The sequence below is a fragment of the Dreissena polymorpha genome, chromosome 11 (assembly GCF_020536995.1).
Source record: "Dreissena polymorpha isolate Duluth1 chromosome 11, UMN_Dpol_1.0, whole genome shotgun sequence".
Classification (NCBI taxonomy): domain Eukaryota; kingdom Metazoa; phylum Mollusca; class Bivalvia; order Myida; family Dreissenidae; genus Dreissena; species Dreissena polymorpha.
The window spans coordinates 24154162-24175287 of record NC_068365.1 but is presented as its reverse complement, the minus strand read 5'-3'; the positions used below and the strand labels follow the sequence as shown (position 1 = coordinate 24175287).

Sequence of the window (21126 nt, the reverse complement as noted above, 5' to 3'; positions counted from 1 at the left end):
TCTAAGGGCCCATTGAAATCATTGAATAGCAATGTCGAACCAGCACATCAAATCACATGCACAGTCCATCAAATGTAAGCGAAAACTTTGAAATGTAATTAAACACTGAAAAGGAACAAGCCGGCTTGACAAAATTATGAGAAAATAATTTAAGAAGAGGAATGCTTTATCGTACTGAAGACAGAAGGTGAATTTGGGTGACCCCATATTTTCTGGTTATATCTTTTAATCATCAAACTGGCATGTAATTTAGGATTTTTAAACTAGTACCCTTTAGAATATCACGTTAATTCTCTTTATAGAAAATAGACAAATAAATAGAACCCAGTGACATGTTAAATATAAAAATTGAAATATGATGGAAATAAAATTACAAAGCTCGATTCAGAAGCTTTGAATGTATATAAAATATTCTAACAAGACTTAACAATGCAGAAAATAGGCAGCATCTTGATTACAGCATATAGTAAAATAAAGCTCACATTTAAATTGCATAAATAATAATAACATTGTAATAAAAAAGATGTATTTTTTCCATAGGCAAGTCAATATGACTTTATTGTCTGAGTAACCATTAAACAAATTATGTATAGACACTTTTATAAAAGAAAAAATCTAAAGCAAATTGACCCTCCCCCCCAAAAAATAATTATATATTTTACCCCATTTAAATAACTGAATATTTTAATTTAAAGATGTTAGACTAAACATAATAAACAATATATTCTCAGGAGAGGGCCCTTAACCCTTTCCAACTCAGAAGCAAAGTGTAAATGGCAATGTGCAAACAGCATAAAGCCAGAACAGCCTGCGAGTAACTCCAGCCTGTTCAGGTTTTATGCCTTTTGCTGCTCATCCGTATTTAAGGATTGGAAATGAAGCATTTAAAACTTGAATTTAGTAAGAAAGGTCTTTAATTACATTCCACTTTCTAAGGGACTACAAATGCGTCAAAATATGTATCTAAGTGGTAAAAGTGGTAAAGATGCATGGCCTCAAAATCATAAAATATACCTTACATGAAATATTCCTGATGGAGTATTATCCTAGAGCACCAAAAAGATCTACATACACACAAGAAACAAAACATGAACACTTAAGTAAGAAATCCTGCACGTTTTTGTGAGACTCTTGTCAGTCAAATATGAACATAATCACAGCATAGCTGTCCAAACTGTCAATACAAAGCCATAAAGTCATGAGTTAAAGTTAACAAGGCTTGCCAATAGGTAGAAACATGTCAAACACTTCAACAGTTTGGGGTACAATAAACCTACCAACAGATATACATTAATATCTCAATGGAATGCCTTTTTGTTTCATTGCGCCCACTTGAAACATTTAATACAAAGGACCACACGTTTCTAGAATTAATATGAAAGTTACATTCTATTTTTCACATCATTAGACATCAGTGTTATTTTCGCTTGAAGGGTTTTTGTTTTCTTAATAAACCGTCATTTAAAGGCTTGATCATTAATTTTGATTAACCCTTTCCCACTCAGAAGCTAAGTGAAATGGCTATGTGCAAACAGCATACAACCAGACCAGCCTGCGAATAACTCGCAGTCTGTTCCGGTTTAATGCTCTTTACTTCTCATCAGTATCTAAGGGTAGGAAATAGGGCCTTAAAAACTTGAATTTTAGAGAGGTCTTTAATTTAAACTTTCTAAGGGACTACATGTGCGTCAAAATATGTATTTAAATGGGCCTGGCTCTGTGAAAAGGGGATTTAATGCATGTGCGTAAGGTGTCGTCCCAGATTGACCTGCGCAGTCTTCACAGGCTAACCAGGGATGACATTTTCCACATATTGTATTTTTACTAAGAAGAGACTTTTTTAAACTAAAAACATCATAAAAGCGTAAAGTGTCGTCCCTGAGTAGCCTCTGCGGACTGCACAGGCTAATATGGGACGACACTTTACGCACATGCAACAAACCCCCTTCCCACAGAGCACGGCCTATATAATATACAAGCATAGACTCTTGAGTCGGCAATATTTCCGTTACAGTGTTAGTGTTATGAATGTATAATAAGCATAAAATCAATGCTCATAAAAGAAAGGAAGAAAAGTATACACTTACAAGTGTGAGCAAAACATGTACAGGTTATTTTAATTTTCCATAAACTATCTACTAAATATGTTTCACCAAATATAATCATGATCAACAATGTTGTTGTACATTTGTGGAAAGTTATTTTAAAATTATTCAAAACATGGTTAGGTCACAATATTGGATTGTGGACAACTGATAGACAGACCCATAGAGTGAATGCTATATATCTCACAACCCTTTTGGCGATGGTGGTATTTAAATATTTCAATATTGATGTAAACTGATATATCATAATTAGCTGATGCATACAATTGTATTGTATACACTATCAGATGTGAATATTACATCATGCTGTAACACTTCAACTGCAGTGTCTTCATGGCTTTTTCACTTTTTATAACAAAGCTAAACAAGAGGGCCATGATTGCCCTGAATCGCTCACTTGACTAACCTTGCTACATCAACTTAAATTCTATCAGACTATGGTTAGCTATATTATGAAGTACAAATGGGCCAAATTTCAGGTCCATAGCTGAAAAAACAAGATTGCCCTAGATCGCTCATCTGAGGAAAACTGGTATAATACGGTACACGAACAGGAGCTTCTACAAGCTCTTTATAATATTATGTACATTTTGATTCAAGATGGCTCATATACAAATGAAATCCTAAGCCAGATTTCATCAATTAATACATTCTGACAAAATTTCATTAAGACGTGATGAAAACTGTGGCATCTCTCATCTACACAAGGTTTTACTAGAATTGGCCCGGCGACCTAATTTTTGACCCCAGATGACCCATATACCATCCAAAATCAGATATTATCAAGATAAACATTCTGACCATATTTCCTTAAGATCAGATGAAAACTATGATCTCTATTGTCTACACAACGTTTTTCTATGATTTTACCTAGTGACCTAGTTTCTGACCCCAGATGACCCAAACACAATCCCAATCCAGATTTCATCAAGATAAACATTCTGACAAAATTTCATAAAGATCTGATGTAAACTGTGACCTCTATTGTCTACACAAGGTTTTTCTATGATTTTACCTAGTGACCTAGTTTCTGACCCCAGATGACCCAAACACAATCCCAATCCAGATTTCATCAAGATAAACATTCTGACAAAATTTCATAAAGATCTGATTTAAACTGTGACCTCTATTGTCTACACAAGGTTTTTCTATGATTTGACCTAGTGACCTAGTTTTTGACCCCAGATGACCCAAACACAATCCCAATCCATATTTCATCAAGATAAACATTCTGACAAAATTTCATAAAGATCTGATGTAAACTGTGACCTCTATTGTCTACACAAGGTTTTTCTATTATTTGACCTAGTGACCTAGTTTTTGACCCCAGATGACCCAAATACAATTCCAACCCAGATTTCATCAATTAATACATTCTGACAAAATTTATTAAGATTGGATGAAAACTGTGACCTCAACTGTCTATATAAGTCGTTTTTTTTACTTTTACTTAGTTACCTAGTTTTTGACTCTAGATGACCCGAATTCGATCCCAACCCAGATTTTAACAAGACAAACATTCTGACCATATTTCATTAAGATCTGATGAAAACTGTGACCTCTATTGTCTACACAATGTTTTTCTATTATTTGACCTAGTGACCTAGTTTCTGACCCCAGATGACCCAAATACAATCCCAATCCAGATTTCATCAAGATAAACATTCTGACCAAATTTCATAAAGAATGGATGAAAACTGTGACCTCTGTTGTCTACACAAGGTTTTTCGATTAGTTGGCCTAGTGACCTAGTTTTTGACCCCAGATGACCCAAATACAATCCCGACCCAGATTTTATCAAGATAAACATTCTGACCACATTTCATAAAGATTAGATGAAAACTGTGACCTCTACTGTCTACACAAACAATTTGTTGATGCACGCACACCGGACATCACACAATCACGTAAGTGACAGGTGAGCTAAAAAAAAGCCTTTTCCTGATGAAAAGTTTCTTAAATATTCATATTTTAACCCCTGTGTTTTGCATATTTCACCAACTTTAATCACAAAATCATTGATTCTAGTAATAATCCTGCGGAGAGAAACATAGGATTATTATGGCAAATCTGTAGAAGAAAAAACAAAACCAAGGGACATAATTTATGTCAACTCCGCCTCATCATCTTCACTATACTGGTACTGCATGTTCTCTAATGCGTAAATGATCGGAGCATAAATTGTGCAGGTATATAGCTAAAAAGTTAGTAGAGACAGGACTTTTTTATTTATTGGTTTACAATTTTTTTTTGGAAAATGGTCCATCGGGCCGTTGAATTTTATTTTAAAAAAAAGAAAGAAACCCTATGACCCCAGAAATTTGATTTAAAAAAAAGCCATATTTCAAAGTGTGCACTTAAAGCGGCCATTTGCAATATCCGACTGGTTTACGTTATATGCGTTTTGATAATCGAGTACGATGTCCAATATTATGAGAGATTGGGATATTTTTTTCTCTTATGGGATTACTGCCCCATAGATGAAAAAAAATAAATGGGCACTTACAAATTTGAATAGGCACTTTGCAAAAATGAAAGGGCACTTCTCCAGATTTATTTCAGGTCAAAATTTAACAGACAATAGGAAAATCAGCATCAGTAAATTTTCGACCCCATCAAATTTATTTCTGAGTCTGTGACGCAACTATATTGTTTAACATGTTAATTATATTAAACAAACCCGATATTATAATAGATACAAAAGTATTACCTTGCAATTTGATAATTAGTATAAACACGGTGCCTATACCACGTGACTTTTTAAGATCTGTGTGGGGAGTTAAATGTCAACAAAAGCACGACAAAGGTAAGATTTTTAAGGATAACTTTTTTAATATGTCATCATTTTCAATGGGATAAAGTGGAGAGCCCGCTCATTCATGAGAGTTTTCTATAGGTATCATGATTTTGTAAAACAAATGAATACTTTTTCAGTAAAGTGCAACCGCGCGTTTGAGCGGTTAGAAAAAGGTAGGATCAGTGTGGGGACATTATTTTATTATGACACAGAAACATCATCTCTCGTGAAATAAAGCAATAAACTTTATGGGCGGAGCTTACACTATATCATTTTGCATTCTTTTTTCAGGTTTCTTTCAGATATTTATGAAAACAAAATCAAGAAAAATATTCTAACAGTAATATGATCTGTGTGGTATACGTGTTTAGAAGGATCTGTGTGGTATCCGTGTTTCTACAATTTACGGATAAATTGAGATAATAACGACAATATATATTTTTTTAATTAATTTCAATTATTTCAATACAACAATTACTACTACTACTACTACTACTACTACTATTTCTGCTACTACTACTACTAATACTGCTACTACTACTACTACTACTACTACTACTACTACTACTACTACTACTACTACTACTACTACTACTACTACAACTATTACTACTACTAGTAGTAGTAGTAATAGTAGTAGTAGTAGATCTATTATTATTATTTAAAAATTCATTCATTTCAGTAATCACCTATTTGGCACTAGTGAGCGGACAAGGGTTAAGGGAAGAAAAAATAGAGGAAACAGTTTCACGAGACAGGAATGCTATACAGAAGGGGACACTAGGAGTAAGGTGGGAGCGGGCGAGACGAAACGATAGCAAACTGTTGCCAACAATAAGAATGCGGATAGACGAACACAATGAACATTTTAATTCTGACACAAATTCTGCAATAGAAATTGTGTCAAATATTACACAGGTTGACAAAAAGCAAAGGCATGTTCTTTCCTGAGTAATACGTATGTTTTAAAATCAAATTTGGAATGCAAACTGATAAAACAGAATCCACCAGGCTTGTCATTTTGTTGTTATTTAAATTTAAGGTAACGGTATGTTTATTAAAAACAAAATACTGGTCATAGTAGAAACATATATATATGTGTGTGTCTGTGTGTTTTATTTCATATTTGGAATTCATATTGTTGCATTAGTTTATTACATAGTATACATATTGACAATCATTCGCCATGTGTTGGTGATAATGTCATGTTATAAATTATGTCGTTGTATTCAGTGTAACAAGTGTATGCTTATCTTTAGCGTTAATTATTTTGAAGAGAATGTAAAAAGTAAATGAATAAATATTATATTATATGATTATATATGTACGATTCTGTGTTGTGGATGGATGCAGCTCTGAAGAATGTCAAGACGTATTTCGAATTAAGGAGTATTGTATTGTATACACAACCACATTGCATACATTGTTTACTGTCAATTACCACGGCCTAGAGTAATTATAAGCAGGCAGTTAATTATGTAAAGCAATCGTGTAAAACCCTAGTATTAGAAACCCTGGCTGCTTATGATTATCGAACTAGCTCGTGACAGCGGTATTTAAAATTGAAACCAACGAAAAAACATCGAAAACTTTAATCAAGTTATAATTAAAAAAGAATCACAGATTCGATAATACAAATCACAGATGCGATATATTAATGAATAACGTAAATCCAAATTATTGCACAATTATTTTAAGAATGATTTCAAACACACAAACGAACTAAACGAAACCTAAAAATTAATCAAATTCGGATAACTTTAGAATCATTTTGAAAAGTAAAGTAAAAGTAAAACAACGAATAAAATAACGTAAAACGATAATGAAGTTACACAGGCACACTGTAAACCATTATGATTTTTAATCAGTATTCACGGATTTATGTGAAGTCCTCACGTATCGAGAAAGGTTTGTTTTGCGTTTGTACGTTTTGAAACACTCATCACTACTGTAACACTTGTCATGCATGTGGGTATTGACGTGCTCTCTGAGGTCATTCTCACTCCTAACTGCCAACCCACACTGGTAACATTTCACCAATCCCTCTTTTTTGCACTTTTCTCTCTAGCCACGAGTAGGTACTTGTCCGCAAAGCTTCTGCCGCACTGTACACACACGTGACATTGGGGTCCTTTGTTCGTTGAAGCCTTCTAAGATTGTAGGCATCCTGAGAAAAAAACAACATATTTTATTCACGTGACATTTCAATGCGTAAACACGCTATTTAAAAAATGTTAGTATCTGAGGACACGCGTTCGTTAGTTTTAAATTACAAACGATTTGACGATTATTGAGTTATTTCAAAATATATAATAACCTGAGCGATGAGATATATTGTATATTTGTGTTGTTTCAAGAAAATCCGTTCATCTGGTTAGCATAACTGTATAAAAATGTAACTATTTTTAAGGTATTTAATCTTACCTGAAATGCTTTCCCACAGCAGTTATAGTTTCCAGAGTTAGCGTGTCCCCTAATGTGGCGCAATAATCCAGCTCTGGTCTTCGACATTTTCCCGCATTCGGAGCATTGAGCCATACCTTAAAGCAAATATAATATCAAAAACAAGGGACAAAATTGTCACAAAACCAGGTTTTCATTGTGAAAAAAAAATCTGATAAAGGGAGAAAACTCAAACTGAACTTTTGAAATGAACAAACAAAATTAACCCCCTTTGTAAGTTTGTTTTTAAAAAAATCTATTTTTAGTCGTGGCGACCTTGACATTGGAGATATTGACGTGATTCTTTCGTGCGACACACCGTCCCATGATGGTGATCAAATGTGCCAAATGATTTTAAAATCTGACAAATCTCACAATGAATGACATAGTTATGGCCAGGACAAGCTCATTTATGGCCATTTTTGACCTTTGAACTCAAAGTGTGACCTTGACCTTGGAGATATCGACGTAATTATTTCGCGCGACACACCGTCCAATGATGGTGAACAAATGTGCCAAATGATTTTAAAATCTGACAATGAACGACATAGTTATGGCCCGGACAAGCTTGTTCCGCCCGCCAGCCCGCCAGCCAGCCAGCCAGCCCGCCCGCATTCGCCAATCTAATAACCAGTTTTTTCCTTCGGAAAACCTGGTTAATAATATACGATACATTACTTCACCTGACAGTAGTATTTGGCGCCAAAATAAAAATGGAATTTGATACAATAACAAAAAGTGTACACTTATTTAAGTTAAGCATGGACTTGTCATCGATTTAAGATGCTCCAGCGTAAGATTTTAATATTATAACGGGGATTGTACAGAATGCCTGTAAATCATAATTATGTATTAGTTCAACAAGCGGTGCAAGCGTAGTGTATAGCCATTATGTGTTTTACATGCTAGCGCATTTAAAAATCCCGTTTCAAATACATTGTTGACAAGCATTTTTTTAAACAACTAAATAGAACTGAAAAACTGAAAAACCGTATACCACACAGATCCGTTGAAAAACGTATACCACACAGATCATATAACTGTAAGAATAGTTTTCTTGAATTTTGTTTCGTAAATAAATAACAGAAACCTGAAAATGGATGCAAAATGATATAGTGTAAGCTCCGCCCATAAAATTTATTTCTTAATTTCACCAGAGGTGATGTTTTTGTGTAAAAAAAAATAATGTCCCCACACTGATCCTACCCTTTTCTAACCGTTCAAACGCGCGGTTGCACTTTACTGAAAAAATACTTATTTGTTTTATAAAATCTTGATACCTATAGAAAACTCAAATGAATGAGCGGGCTCTCCACTTTATCCCATTAAAAATGGTGACATATTAAAAAAGTTATTCTAAAAAATCTTACCTTCGTCGCGCTTTTGTCGATATTTTACTCCCCACACAGATCTTAAAAAGTCACGTGGTATAGGCACCGTGATAAATAATCCAATAAAACACTGCCATTATTTACGATATATGTGTTTAGGAATTATGTAAACACGGGCGTCCGCCATAGTTAGAAACTGTACAGAAAGTTTGTAAATCGGAACTAATCGGAATATCTCGGAAAATCATTGATAAATGCATTCGTCATTCAATGCTTAGGGCCGAGTAATTTCGTCAAATCGGATCTCAACTTGCGTAAAACACTTGCTCAATTAACCGTTTAACTCCACCTCTGTTCTTCGCAAAAGATTCGAATGCGGAGCTATGCAGGTGCTATTATTAAATTGGGCGATTGCCATTGAGGAACAAACACACGATTGGTACGGCATGTTGATTGCTAGACAAAGAAAGCCAATTTTGTCGGCGAGAAATTTGTCGCTTTATTGCTTTAGACAGGAAACGGCTTCCCTTTGATGACATCAAACTGTCAATTCACACAGACTGCAAATTTTCGGAAAACTAACTGACTCTTTGTTTACAATTCCAGTAAAAAAACACTTGCTTACATCTATTTTTGGATTAAATTATCAAAAAAAAGCAAAAGCTAAGTTGGAAAAGATTATTTAATTAATTCGCGTCAGTTCAAATAAGATGTTTTGCGTTGTAAATCAATGAGTTTTCATGACAACAACAACTTTAAAAAACATTACCGCGACGACGCAGGGATTGATCTACCTCAATTTTTTTCATGAACGATCTCATAAGTAGAGTAAGAGCAAACAAATAATTTGTGTATGAGAAGTTTATCTTATATAAGATTTATGCAACAGGCATCGCATTGCGTAATTGAGCGCATCGAATTACGGAAATGATGCGTAGTTTTTCATTTTAATGGGAGAAGAACGCACTTCGCATCTTTATCCCGATCAATTTATACTTTCTTGATTTTGAATGCAACCGTACTCAAACCGGATCGGTTTTTTTCTTGTTTCGCTCCTTTTTCAGTGCGGTCGGGAATAAAATATTTTTACAGAAGACGATTTTCCAATTTTATTTTCTTTCCCATTTTCCAAAAATTAGGGTCGGCGGATTTGTAAACCAAGAAATATAAAATTCGTGGCCTAGAGAGAGTAGAGAGATGAGGAAGTTTTAGTGATATGTACGCAATTTGTAAACATCAATACCGTATTTTACCATGTATAGCGCGCTCCCATGTATAACGCGCATGCGATTTTTTAAAGCCAAAATGGAGAAAAAAAAGAATTCAAGACCAAAAACCTGAAAATTGGGCCGAAAATGGCCGCCATTCTTATATTGCGCAATCATTTAATCTAAGTTTTTCGGGCGCTTAATATTTTGCTTTAAAGTAGGGAGCGTTTATACGATCAGGAGCATGGGTTGCAGGGCACTATATTTTCAACAATTTTTAAGATTATTCTCTCAAGAACACCGTACATGTCCTTATTGCTGCGCACTGTGCGTGTTTTTTCAAGACCCCAGCGCGTTAAATTCGACCACTATTACCTATTCCTCTTATTTGAACAGTGTAACATTTTTATTACCTGCCGCTCACAACATCGTATGACATAGTCTTCTGCAGACCCGCAACATCGCAATGTCCAATTTTACGCAAATCGTCCGTGGATCCCATTTTATTTTTCATCGACTTAAAATATTTCCCCATTAAGAGATGCTCCCATTAAATCCAGTTTGACCCGGTATTTCGCGCCTTCACTGCGTCTAGTTAATTAATTTATGGTGAGACAAACAATACACCCGAACGCTCAATTCCATACAGTTGGCGTTATCGGCGTTATCAGCGTAAAGCCATTAGAAAATATCATTTGTTTGTCTCTATTGAAAGAAAATAAAACGAGTCTATATCTCTATTGTTGGTTTGTAACCTACATAGTATACTCGCACGGTAGCATATTAATGCAGAGATCAGAAAATCATTGATAAATGTATTCGTCGTTTCAATGCTTAGGGCCGAGTAATTTCGGCAAATCGGAATTCAACTTACGTAAAACACTTGCTCAATAAACAGTAAAACTCCACCTCCGTTCTCTGCAAAAGTTTTGAAGGCGGAGCTTTGCATGTGCTGTTATTTAATTGGACGATTGCCATTGAGGAACAAACACAGGATTGGTTCGGCATGTTGATTGCTAGACAAAGGAAGCCAATTTTGTCGGCGAGAAACTTGTCGCTTTATTGCTTCAGACAGGAAGCGGCTTTCCTTTGATGACGTCAAACTGTCAATTCACATAGTGTTATTTTTTCGGAATTGCTAACATTAAACTTTGGATTAAATTATCAAAATAAAGCAAAAGCGAAGTTGAGAAATATGATTGAAATAATTAGCGTCATTTCAAATAAGACGAGTTTTCATTACAACAAAAACTTTAACAAACAATACCACGACGACGCGGGGATCGATATACCTCGATTTTTTTAAATGAACAATCAATGAAGAAGTGTGAAAACACCAACAAAGACATTTTTTTCATCTTTTAATTTTTGTCAAAACTGTTACTACTTGTTCATTCCTACCGTTTCCCGCTATTTGTTGTTTCGACAACGGCCCCTTCAGTCTATAACATTATAGGGTGTAGTTTTCTGCATAAAATTGGCGGCAATTGTGAAGATTTACGATCACGAAATGGATTTTTTGCAATTCAGCAACCAGGAAAGCGCTGTGTCAATGTATTACGCGCACTGAATTTTTATTTTGAAATTTGAAGGTAAAAAACTGCGCGCTATGCATGGTAAAATACGGTACATATATTTTGAATATTATGTAATTGATTACTATAATAAAAATTAACAATAACAATTAATTATAATTATCATTGACTATCCCCCCCCCCCCTGTGTTTGGTTTGGTAGAATACACATAATCATTCAAATAAAGGAAACTGAAATATTCTGATACTTTATGCAGTTATATCATAAACATAGGATTATTATGGCAAATCTGTAGAAGAAAAAACAAAACCAAGGGACATAATTATGTCAACTCCGCCTCATCATCTTCACTATACTGGTACTGCATGTTCTCTAATGCGTAAATGATCGGAGCATAAATTGTGCAGGTATATAGCTAAAAAGTTAGTAGAGTCAGGACTTTTTTATTTATTGGTTTACAATTTTTTTTTGGAAAATGGTCCATCGGGCCGTTGAATTTTATTTTTAAAAAAAGAAAGAAACCCTATGACCCCAGAAATTTGATTTTTAAAAAAGCCATATTTCAAAGTGTGCACTTAAAGCGGCCATTTGCAATATCCGACTGGTTTACGTTATATGCGTTTTGATAATCGAGTACGATGTCCAATATTATGAGAGATTGGGATATTTTTTTCTCTTATGGGATTACTGCCCCATAGATGAAAAAAAATAAATGGGCACTTAATTTTTTTCATGAACGATCTCATAAGTAGAGTAAGAGCAAACAAATAATTTGTGTATGAGAAGTTTATCTTATATAAGATTTATGCAACAGGCATCGCATTGCGTAATTGAGCGCATCGAATTACGGAAATGATGCGTAGTTTTTCATTTTAATGGGAGAAGAACGCACTTTGCATCTTTATCCCGATCAATTTGTACTTTCTTGATTTTGAATGCAACCGTACTCAAACCGGATCGGTTTTTTTCTTGTTTCGCTCCTTTTTCAGTGCGGTCGGGAATAAAATATTTTTACAGAAGACGATTTTCCAATTTTATTTTCTTTCCCATTTTCCAAAAATTAGGGTCGGCGGATTTGTAAACCAAGAAATATAAAATTCGTGGCCTAGAGAGAGTAGAGAGATGAGGAAGTTTTAGTGATATGTACGCAATTTGTAAACATCAATACATATATTTTGAATATTATGTAATTGATTACTATAATAAAAATTAACAATAACAATTAATTATAATTATCATTGACTATCCCCCCCCCCCTGTGTTTGGTTTGGTAGAATACACATAATCATTCAAATAAAGGAAACTGAAATATTCTGATACTTTATGCAGTTATATTATAAATCAAAACTCTTTTTTCATAAATAAGCTACTTAAGTGATTTTCTACACTAAATCATATGGCTACACCCTCTCCCAGATGAGAAGAGGAAACAAACCTGTTTTTATTAAAAAGAATGAAAAAATATCCTTTGTTAGATTCAGATATTGTTGCTAAGTCATTATGAAACAAATGACTGATATATAAGTAGATTTGTTTTGATCTTTACAGCCAATTTTGATAATTTAATCAAATGACAGATGTATAAGTACGGTTCACAGTTTTTTTCGGCGTAAGCTGCATTAAGCCAGCTTTTCACCCTGACTTGACCTTTGTAAGTGTCCAATAAAATTCAAATAAAATTTCCCGCGGCTAGGTACGAATAAATACACTTCATTTATTCCATTGGCTGATTTGAGTATACCACCAGAACATTGGAAACATATCCGCGTCTTTGTAACACTGTTTTACTGTATGAAACAATTTTATCTCTAATGAAAAGGCTTAATAGATAGAACAGTTTTACACTCAATTCTCGACATCAATACAATTTGTGCGTACACCTTTTATTTTCAGAGTATTACCAGCGCAAAAGCGTTTATACTTAAAAGGCTATGTTCTCATATTTAGTACTTACTTCCATATTCCTGTCAACATGTTAACATGTAAAAGTATAAAGAGCAGTGGAAGCGAGGCCTCACTTTAAAGAATTGCATTTCAACCCGCGAGGTTTCGGGTCAAGTCGCGGACATTCAGAGTTTATATACAGGTCATCACCGGAGTTCGCGGTCAGTAAAATAATCGTTATATAATAAAGACGCTATCCGTGAACTAGGTGACCTGGAATTTTCTTTAGACCAGAAATATGTTAAAAGAAGATATTCAGCAATATAATTATGGTATGTCAATAATAGATTCTTAATGTGTTTTCAACAATACAATGATAAATATTATTTTTAATAAATTTAACAATAATTATTCCACCATATTGCCTAATGTACTAAAGTGATATTATGAGCATGTAACAGTTTATAGGTGTCTATCGCAACCGTTGATTATTTTTGATGTTTCTACTTCATATACACTTATAGTAATTAATGCAGCATCAACATACTAAAACAATATACCAGAAAGAGAAAAATAATGCATTTGAATATTAACCGTACTTTCGTTTGACAACTGATCATGCGTTTACGAGTTGAACCTAAATTTAGTTTCAGTGCAGATTTGTTCATACGACACAAAGACACAATATTGTTTTACGGATCATTTCGGCTTACAGGACTGGGTGGGTCACGTAAGAATATCGAATATAAAATATATTTTTATAAACAACTGGTAGCAAGGTGAGTTGCAGATAATTGATCAGTAACCACATTTTAACTAACTATTTTGACCTGTTAATTCTTTTCAGCTCAATTCAACAGTGCAAAATGCCCATAATATCACTTTAAGCATGAGCACGATGATTCTCGATACTGTTAATAATCGAATCAAATAGCAATGCCCGACAGACCACTTAAACAGGTTTGTTCTCGTGTGGCCTGTTGACTCATATGTTTAAATTTCACTTCCATTCTTCTTTTGGTTTTCTGTTTTGTATCTATAGGTTTATGACCAGCAATATGTTATAATGTAAAATAAGCCGCGAAAACTCCCCGTAACATCCCGTACTGCGTGTGATGCAGCTAAGAACTGCACAGAAAAAGACATTCGCTATCCTTGATCTCATTCATTAAACTATTTACACCATATATCTTTTTTAAAGATATTTCTTGTTAACATTATGCTTGTTAACTTCCAATTGCAATCTCATTTATTTCCAATTGCAATCTCATTTATTTAAGCGCCAACATTTTACATATATTATGACTGGAGCTTTGAGCAATAACATAACTATTTAGTCTACGTAAAGAAAATACTTTTGAAGTGTAGTATATAATTATTATGTAATATATAGTATACTTTTGAAATAACATCATTACCTGAGGAAGATTGCCTGTCTTCTTTAGCTCTACGTTTGGATATTTCCCTCAGCTTCACTGATGTGGTCCAATCTTTGGGCAAAGTCTCCCATGGGAAGTCATACTTCTTAGCAGTTGCCCTTGGTAACGTGTTACTCTCAAAGTTATAGTATGAGCCCGGTCCTAGTGTGGAATTGGATTTGGATGAGCTTTCCTTCTTAAGAAGATTGTCAGGAACTGTTAATAAATGTTTTCTTTCCAAACTATATGTGCTTTTACTTCTTTCATGTTCCTCTATGGAACTTTTATGCTTTGCCTTAGTGTCAAGTAAAGTGTCTATATCCAGTGATTTTGGTCGTGGTTTTGGTTTGTCTTTTTGACCGGTTACTAAAGATTTGATTTTGTTGCCGATAATACTAGATCGCTTTGCACTTCGTGATAATCGACTTGATGCGTTAGAAGTCAAACTTTGAATACTGAGAGAGCTACTGCCATAAGTTGTGTTCAAATCCTTCACTGACCTCCGGTCAGCTGACAGTGACCGTGACACTGAAGGTAATTTCATGCACCTAGGCAATGACTTTGACCTACGACCACAAAAAAAGTTCAGTAGTTTTTGAGCCTTTTCCTCTCCAGTTCTTTCCTCCATTTTACCGTCAATCTCATCAAGATATTTCATCAAGCCTTCGTCTCTTTCCACCTCATCCTCATCATCAAGGTCATCAAAGCTGTACGACCTTGGCGTAGTTCGACTTTGACCTTCTGCCGTTTTCTTTTTCCGATCAAATTTCTCGATTTCACCCATAATGTTTTGTAATCCAGACACAGTCCGTCGTCGTTTTTTCCTCTTTTCTTTCTCTTCTGTACTGAGTTGAAGTCTACCGGAACTCCGTAATGATTGCATTCGCTCAAAGTTTGACCCTGAGGTATCTATGGTAACGATAACAGGTGGTTCAGGGGAGGTAAGGCACTGAGCACTTTTGTGTTGGTCGACAGCTCCCTTCTTCATCTCTTCGAAATTGAAGTCGTCAAATCCATGTATTGTTTTTGGCCTTGCTCTTGGCTGCTTGTACTTCTTCTCAAATGATCTCACCCGTTGTATCTGAAAGGAACATGCATGTAGTTACTAAAGTCATAAAAAGTCAGATATAATTTTCTGTATCAATCATTTTTATGACAAATTTAGGACAATATTATTAAATGTATTATTAAGAATATGTTGTTGTTTTTTCAGTTTTCCTTACATAAACTAAGCAACAATTTATGGTCTCAAATTCTAAATGCAAACAAAATATTATAATTAAAACAATATCCTCATATTTCGCACACTAATTCTACAAATTTGCCATAGTTCCCCAAATATCAAACATGTGCATCAAACAGAAACTGTATTCACTTGACAAATCTTGTGAAATATGAATGACACACATAATTATGGGAGTGATACAAATTCTCTACATACTAATATATACAAATATCCCCGATATCTATTGTATGATCATCCACAATACACCCCCACAGCCAATTGTTTTATAAGTATAATGCCTTGTGCTGTGATATATGAATATTGAATTACAGATGATCTTACAGAGAAATACAACAAAACATTTCACAATAGTTATGTCTTTTTTTCTAATTATATTTTCATTCCGTGGCCTTGTGCTTCTGTTTCAAAATGGATAATGATTAGCCATGAAATATGCATTTATTTAAAGTGGGCTTTGAATTAAACGATGAAACTTTACAATCAACATCCTGGGTTCTTTGCACATAGAGTGCACCGGTAATCTGGGGCGACACTTTACATCCATGCATTAAACCCCCTTTTCACAGAGCAAGCCTCAAATAAATTATCAGTCTTAAATGATCACAAACTTAAAATAGTTCAACATGAAATAACAAACAAAAGTTAGAGTCGGCACAAAACATTTGGGTCAGTTAAGGGTACCAGGTGAAAACAAATATGTGTATGCCTGATGGGGCCATTCACATTGACTTATTTTGTATTTAGTATTTTGTATTATACTTTATACATAAAATATTATAAGTTTATTATATATAACAGCTGTAACAGTATCCAGTATCAGCAAATAAATTATGACAGATGACCCTGTGACCTTTAAAATCATAATTCACTAAGGTTATGCTCTAAAGATAATGCATGAAACCATAAACCAAGAAATGTCAAGTAAATAGCAAAAATGAATTTGAGAAGTTACATAAACAACAGTGATTTAACCAACACATGTGTACAAAAGAACATTGTGTTTCTCACAGATTGTGCAATTAATGATGTACATGTCTAAACTTTTCCCTTTCATTACATTTAAATGAACATAAAATATATCACAACAGGTTTCTGTAAAACTCTTTCAGTGCTGGAACCGAATTTTGAAGGCCTTTGCAAACAGTTTGGATCCAGATGAGACACCACAGAACGTGGCGTCTCATCAGTATCCAAACTATTGGCTATTTTTATAGTATTCTTTGAAAAAAAATCGAAGAAAATGCTAATTTAAGAAATTCAGCAGACGACATTTTAGCAGACAACAAATTTCCCAGTATGCAAAGGGTTAAAAAAGTTATACCAATATTCTTAAAGTTGTTTTAGTGTTAACACAATAGAACTCACAATGCAATTACAGAACAGAACCAGAACACTGTGATATTATATGACATAACAGTCTGAAAATGGATTCACGTTAGGCCTGATCACAACATACTCCACTTTTGCTTTCTTTTATTGGTCAGATCTAACAGTGTAATGTACTCTTTTTAACAACAATGTGTTTTTGTAATACAAAAATTAACTTAAAAGAAGTTCCAGCAGAGTTACTATCTAACCATAAATTTAACCAATACACAACAGTTAAATATTTGTGACGATCATACTTAACCCATAATTTGAAATACCAAACAAATATGAATCTGTTTTTTCTTACTGGTAAATGAAATTATTAGAAAGAACAGTAATCCATGTTATTCCAGAAACAAATAAAGTTAGAAGTTAACTCCCTTGCATACAAGTGCAATTGCCTACTCACCTGAGTTTTCTACAATGTAGAAACAAACACATAATCTTAATAGTGAAATCAAAATCACTCAATGACATTTATCTACAAGAAGCTGTGAAGACCATTATTTTTAATTCCATATAATTATGTTTATTTTCTTTCCGACTTTACATATAAAGGGCACTTCCCCAATTGAGGATAAATTATATAATAACCCTTGCTGTCAAAAAATTCCCCAAAAGAAGAAATGTTGTGTCACTGATACTGTATATTTTAAGTAAGAAACATGTCAAAAAATATTAATATGATTTTGAGCAATTATGTACCAAGCAATTTAAAAGACCCATAATGTCGAATCTTGAGATTTCATGACGCTTAAATACCCAATGTCAGGATTTGTCCTGCTTATTTTTCCCAATACGCAAGGTACCGGCGCTTATAACCATAGAGGCAAAAACTCTGTATATCATATCTTATTTATAAAAATAAGGAAACACACCGATCTTGTTAAATTGAGGTCCGGAGTCCGCACCCTCTTTTCATTGATCAAGACAGGCCAACATTTGAACATTTTCGAACCACTGAGCCCGTCTTTACGATAGAGGTCAGCGCTGCGTATGACCCTTGTGGGATTCGGCAGACACAGGGCGTACAGGTCAAGGACACACTGGGGTCGGTTAGTGGGAATGAAGAAATTGGCATCGTAACCGTGGCGTGCCTCATGGTGGTGTGTAACCGCTGTGAACTGCTTGAGGTCACCTTCAGCTGAAAATATATAATATGAGGTTTGTCAAAACAGCGTCAAGGATTTTTAAATGATTTTTTTTAAGTTATCCAGGCCGGGCTTTGTACTCTATTGCTCTATCTCTTGAGCAAATCCGGCCAAGTTATTTAATTCTGAAATGATAACAAGAGGGCCATGATGGCCCTGAATCGCTCACCTGACTATCCAAATACAATCCCAACCCAGATTTCATCAAGATAAACATTCTGACCAAATTTCATAAAGATTGGATGAAAACTGTGACCTCTATTGTCTACACAAGGTTTTTCTATTATTTGACCTAGTGACCTAGTTTTTGACCCCAGGTGACCCAAATACTATCCCAACCCAGATTTCATAAAGATAAACATTCTGGTCAAATTTTATAAAGATTGGATGAAAACTGCGACCTCTTTTGTCTATACAAGGTTTTTCTATTATTTGAACTAGTGACCTAGTTTTTTAACTAGTGACCTAGTTTTTGACCTAGTGACCTAGTTTTTGACCTCAGATGACCCAAATACAATCCCAACCCAGATTTCATCAAGATAAACATTCTGACCAAATTTCATAAAGATTGGATGAAAACTGTGACCTCTACTGTCTACACAAACAAATTGTTGACAGTTTTTCTATTATCTGACATAGTGACCTAGTTTTTGACCTCAGATGACCCAAATACAATCCCAAACCAGATTTCATCAAGATAAACATTCTGACCAAATTTCATAAAGATTGGATGAAAACTGTGACCTCTACTGTCTACACAAGGTTTTTCTATTATTTGAACTAGTTTTTAACCTAGTGACCTAGTTTTTGACCCCAGATGATCCAAATACAGTCCCAACCCTGATTTCATCAAGATAAACATTCTGACCAAATTTCATAAAAATTGGATGAAAACTGTGACCTCTACTGTCTACACAAGGTTTTTCTATTATTTGACCTAGTTTTTGAACTAGTGACCTAGTTTTTGACCCCAGATGACCCAAATACAATCCCAACCCAGATTTCATCAAAATAAACATTCTGACCAAATTTCATAAAGATTGGATGAAAACTGTGACCTCTACTGTCTACACAAACAAATTGTTGACGGACGCACGCACGCACATAAGGACGCCGCACATCACACGGTCACATAAGCTCACCATGTCACTTCGTGACAGGTGTGCTAAAAATACAACAAATACATTTAATTTGTGAAGTCCAACTTTCACTTAAGGTCAAGGAAGAAAATTGTATTATGTTGTCAACATTCAAGAAGAACAAACATTATCATAATGACTCAAATAACATCGGTTTATTTTTTCAAAATATGAGTTTGTTTATGTGGTATTCTGACAATTCCTATAAATCCTGAATGGTCACATCGCATGATCCCTAATTATTTTATTATGAACCCTAAAATAACTGATTTACTCACAGCACTTGGGTAATATGCAATCAATGTTATTATATCACCAAGATCACAAAGAAATGTTATAGATTTGGTACTGGTTACCAATGGGTTTTAAATTAAGAAATAATTATAACATCAAAATTCAAAATTTTCTTATACATCATGGTTTGCAAAGAAACCTCAACAAAATACAAATGTCTCATTCCACCAGCTGTACAATGCAAAACAACTCAAACAGTATCTAACCAAACAGGAGAGAGTTTTTCAAATATAGAGATTCCTTTAAAAGCTTGGTCTGTAAATTGATTTAAAAAGCCTGACAGTTCCAATCTGCTTTCTATCTCTTTAAATACATCCCTTGTTTATCCAGTTTTGACGTAGAGATGGGTTCAAAAATTGAAAATGTGGAATTATAAGAAATAATGGACCTTCTCATGTTTTAACATAAGTTTCATGTGTAAGTTTTAGTGCTGCAACAATCACCAAAAACCGTATTGCAATATATTGTCAGTTCAAAAATCCGTATTGCAATAATATCGCAATATATTGCTAACTTGTACCAAAATTATAACTTGCCAATTACCCGATAATCCTGTATATTCCAGTTTTAAAACAAATTTTGGTAAATATTTACTATATACCGGAAAATGTGCTCAAGAATAACAAGAAACACAAACATTCGCAACTTTTCTTAAGTATCAAATACATTTTGGCATTTGTAACTATTTAAAGATGTGATGAAATAACGTCCAACCCAGGCGTTTTTTTCCACTGAACACGCGTAATTCACCTGACGTGATGTTCCCATTTTTATTCAACACAAAATACACCCATACTTTCCATGCGACGTTCTACATGTCTGTATAATTTTCGCGCGCTTTTTATTGAGACAAATTAAGGATAAAGCACTTTTTATTTGACGCTATAATTTTTTATTATCGCATTAGCATTAAAATTTTGAAGTGTATTTCCGAAATTTGGATTACAAATTTAATAATGCTCAATTCAGAATCGAACGAAACATTTACAGCTGTGCGCAATAAATTCAACGATAATCTGTTCAAAAGCATCGAACGAATGCTCCGATGTAACAAAGTTACTCTGTATAATATACTTTTCAGAATGCTATTTTTACGAAAAAAAATATTTACACTGCTTTGTTTTGTTTACCTTGTTATCATTATTTCGCATGGCTTTTCTGGACGAAATGTGCATGAATTTTTGTAAAATTTTCGTACCGGTATGAT

General features: G+C 34.2%; 3 protein-coding genes across 13 annotated transcripts in view; all 3 read right to left on the bottom strand.

Moving 5' to 3' along the window:
* LOC127850214 (protein still life, isoform SIF type 1-like) overlaps positions 1-21126 on the bottom strand; it is a 353922-nt gene that overhangs the window by 108802 nt on the left and 223994 nt on the right. The gene's annotated exons all lie outside the window — the stretch shown is intronic.
* Positions 1-21126, bottom strand: part of LOC127850221 (osteopetrosis-associated transmembrane protein 1-like) — a 256800-nt gene that overhangs the window by 128768 nt on the left and 106906 nt on the right. The gene's annotated exons all lie outside the window — the stretch shown is intronic.
* LOC127850216 (actin remodeling regulator NHS-like) overlaps positions 1-21126 on the bottom strand; it is a 331736-nt gene that overhangs the window by 261854 nt on the left and 48756 nt on the right. The window contains exon 2 of one of the 2 annotated variants that reach the window (XM_052383079.1): positions 18214-18479. The exons of the other annotated variant lie outside the window; for it this stretch is intronic. Coding sequence (XP_052239039.1) covers positions 18214-18479 — 266 coding nt within the window. The remainder of the gene's footprint in view (positions 1-18213; positions 18480-21126) is intronic. 2 annotated transcript variants of the gene reach the window in all.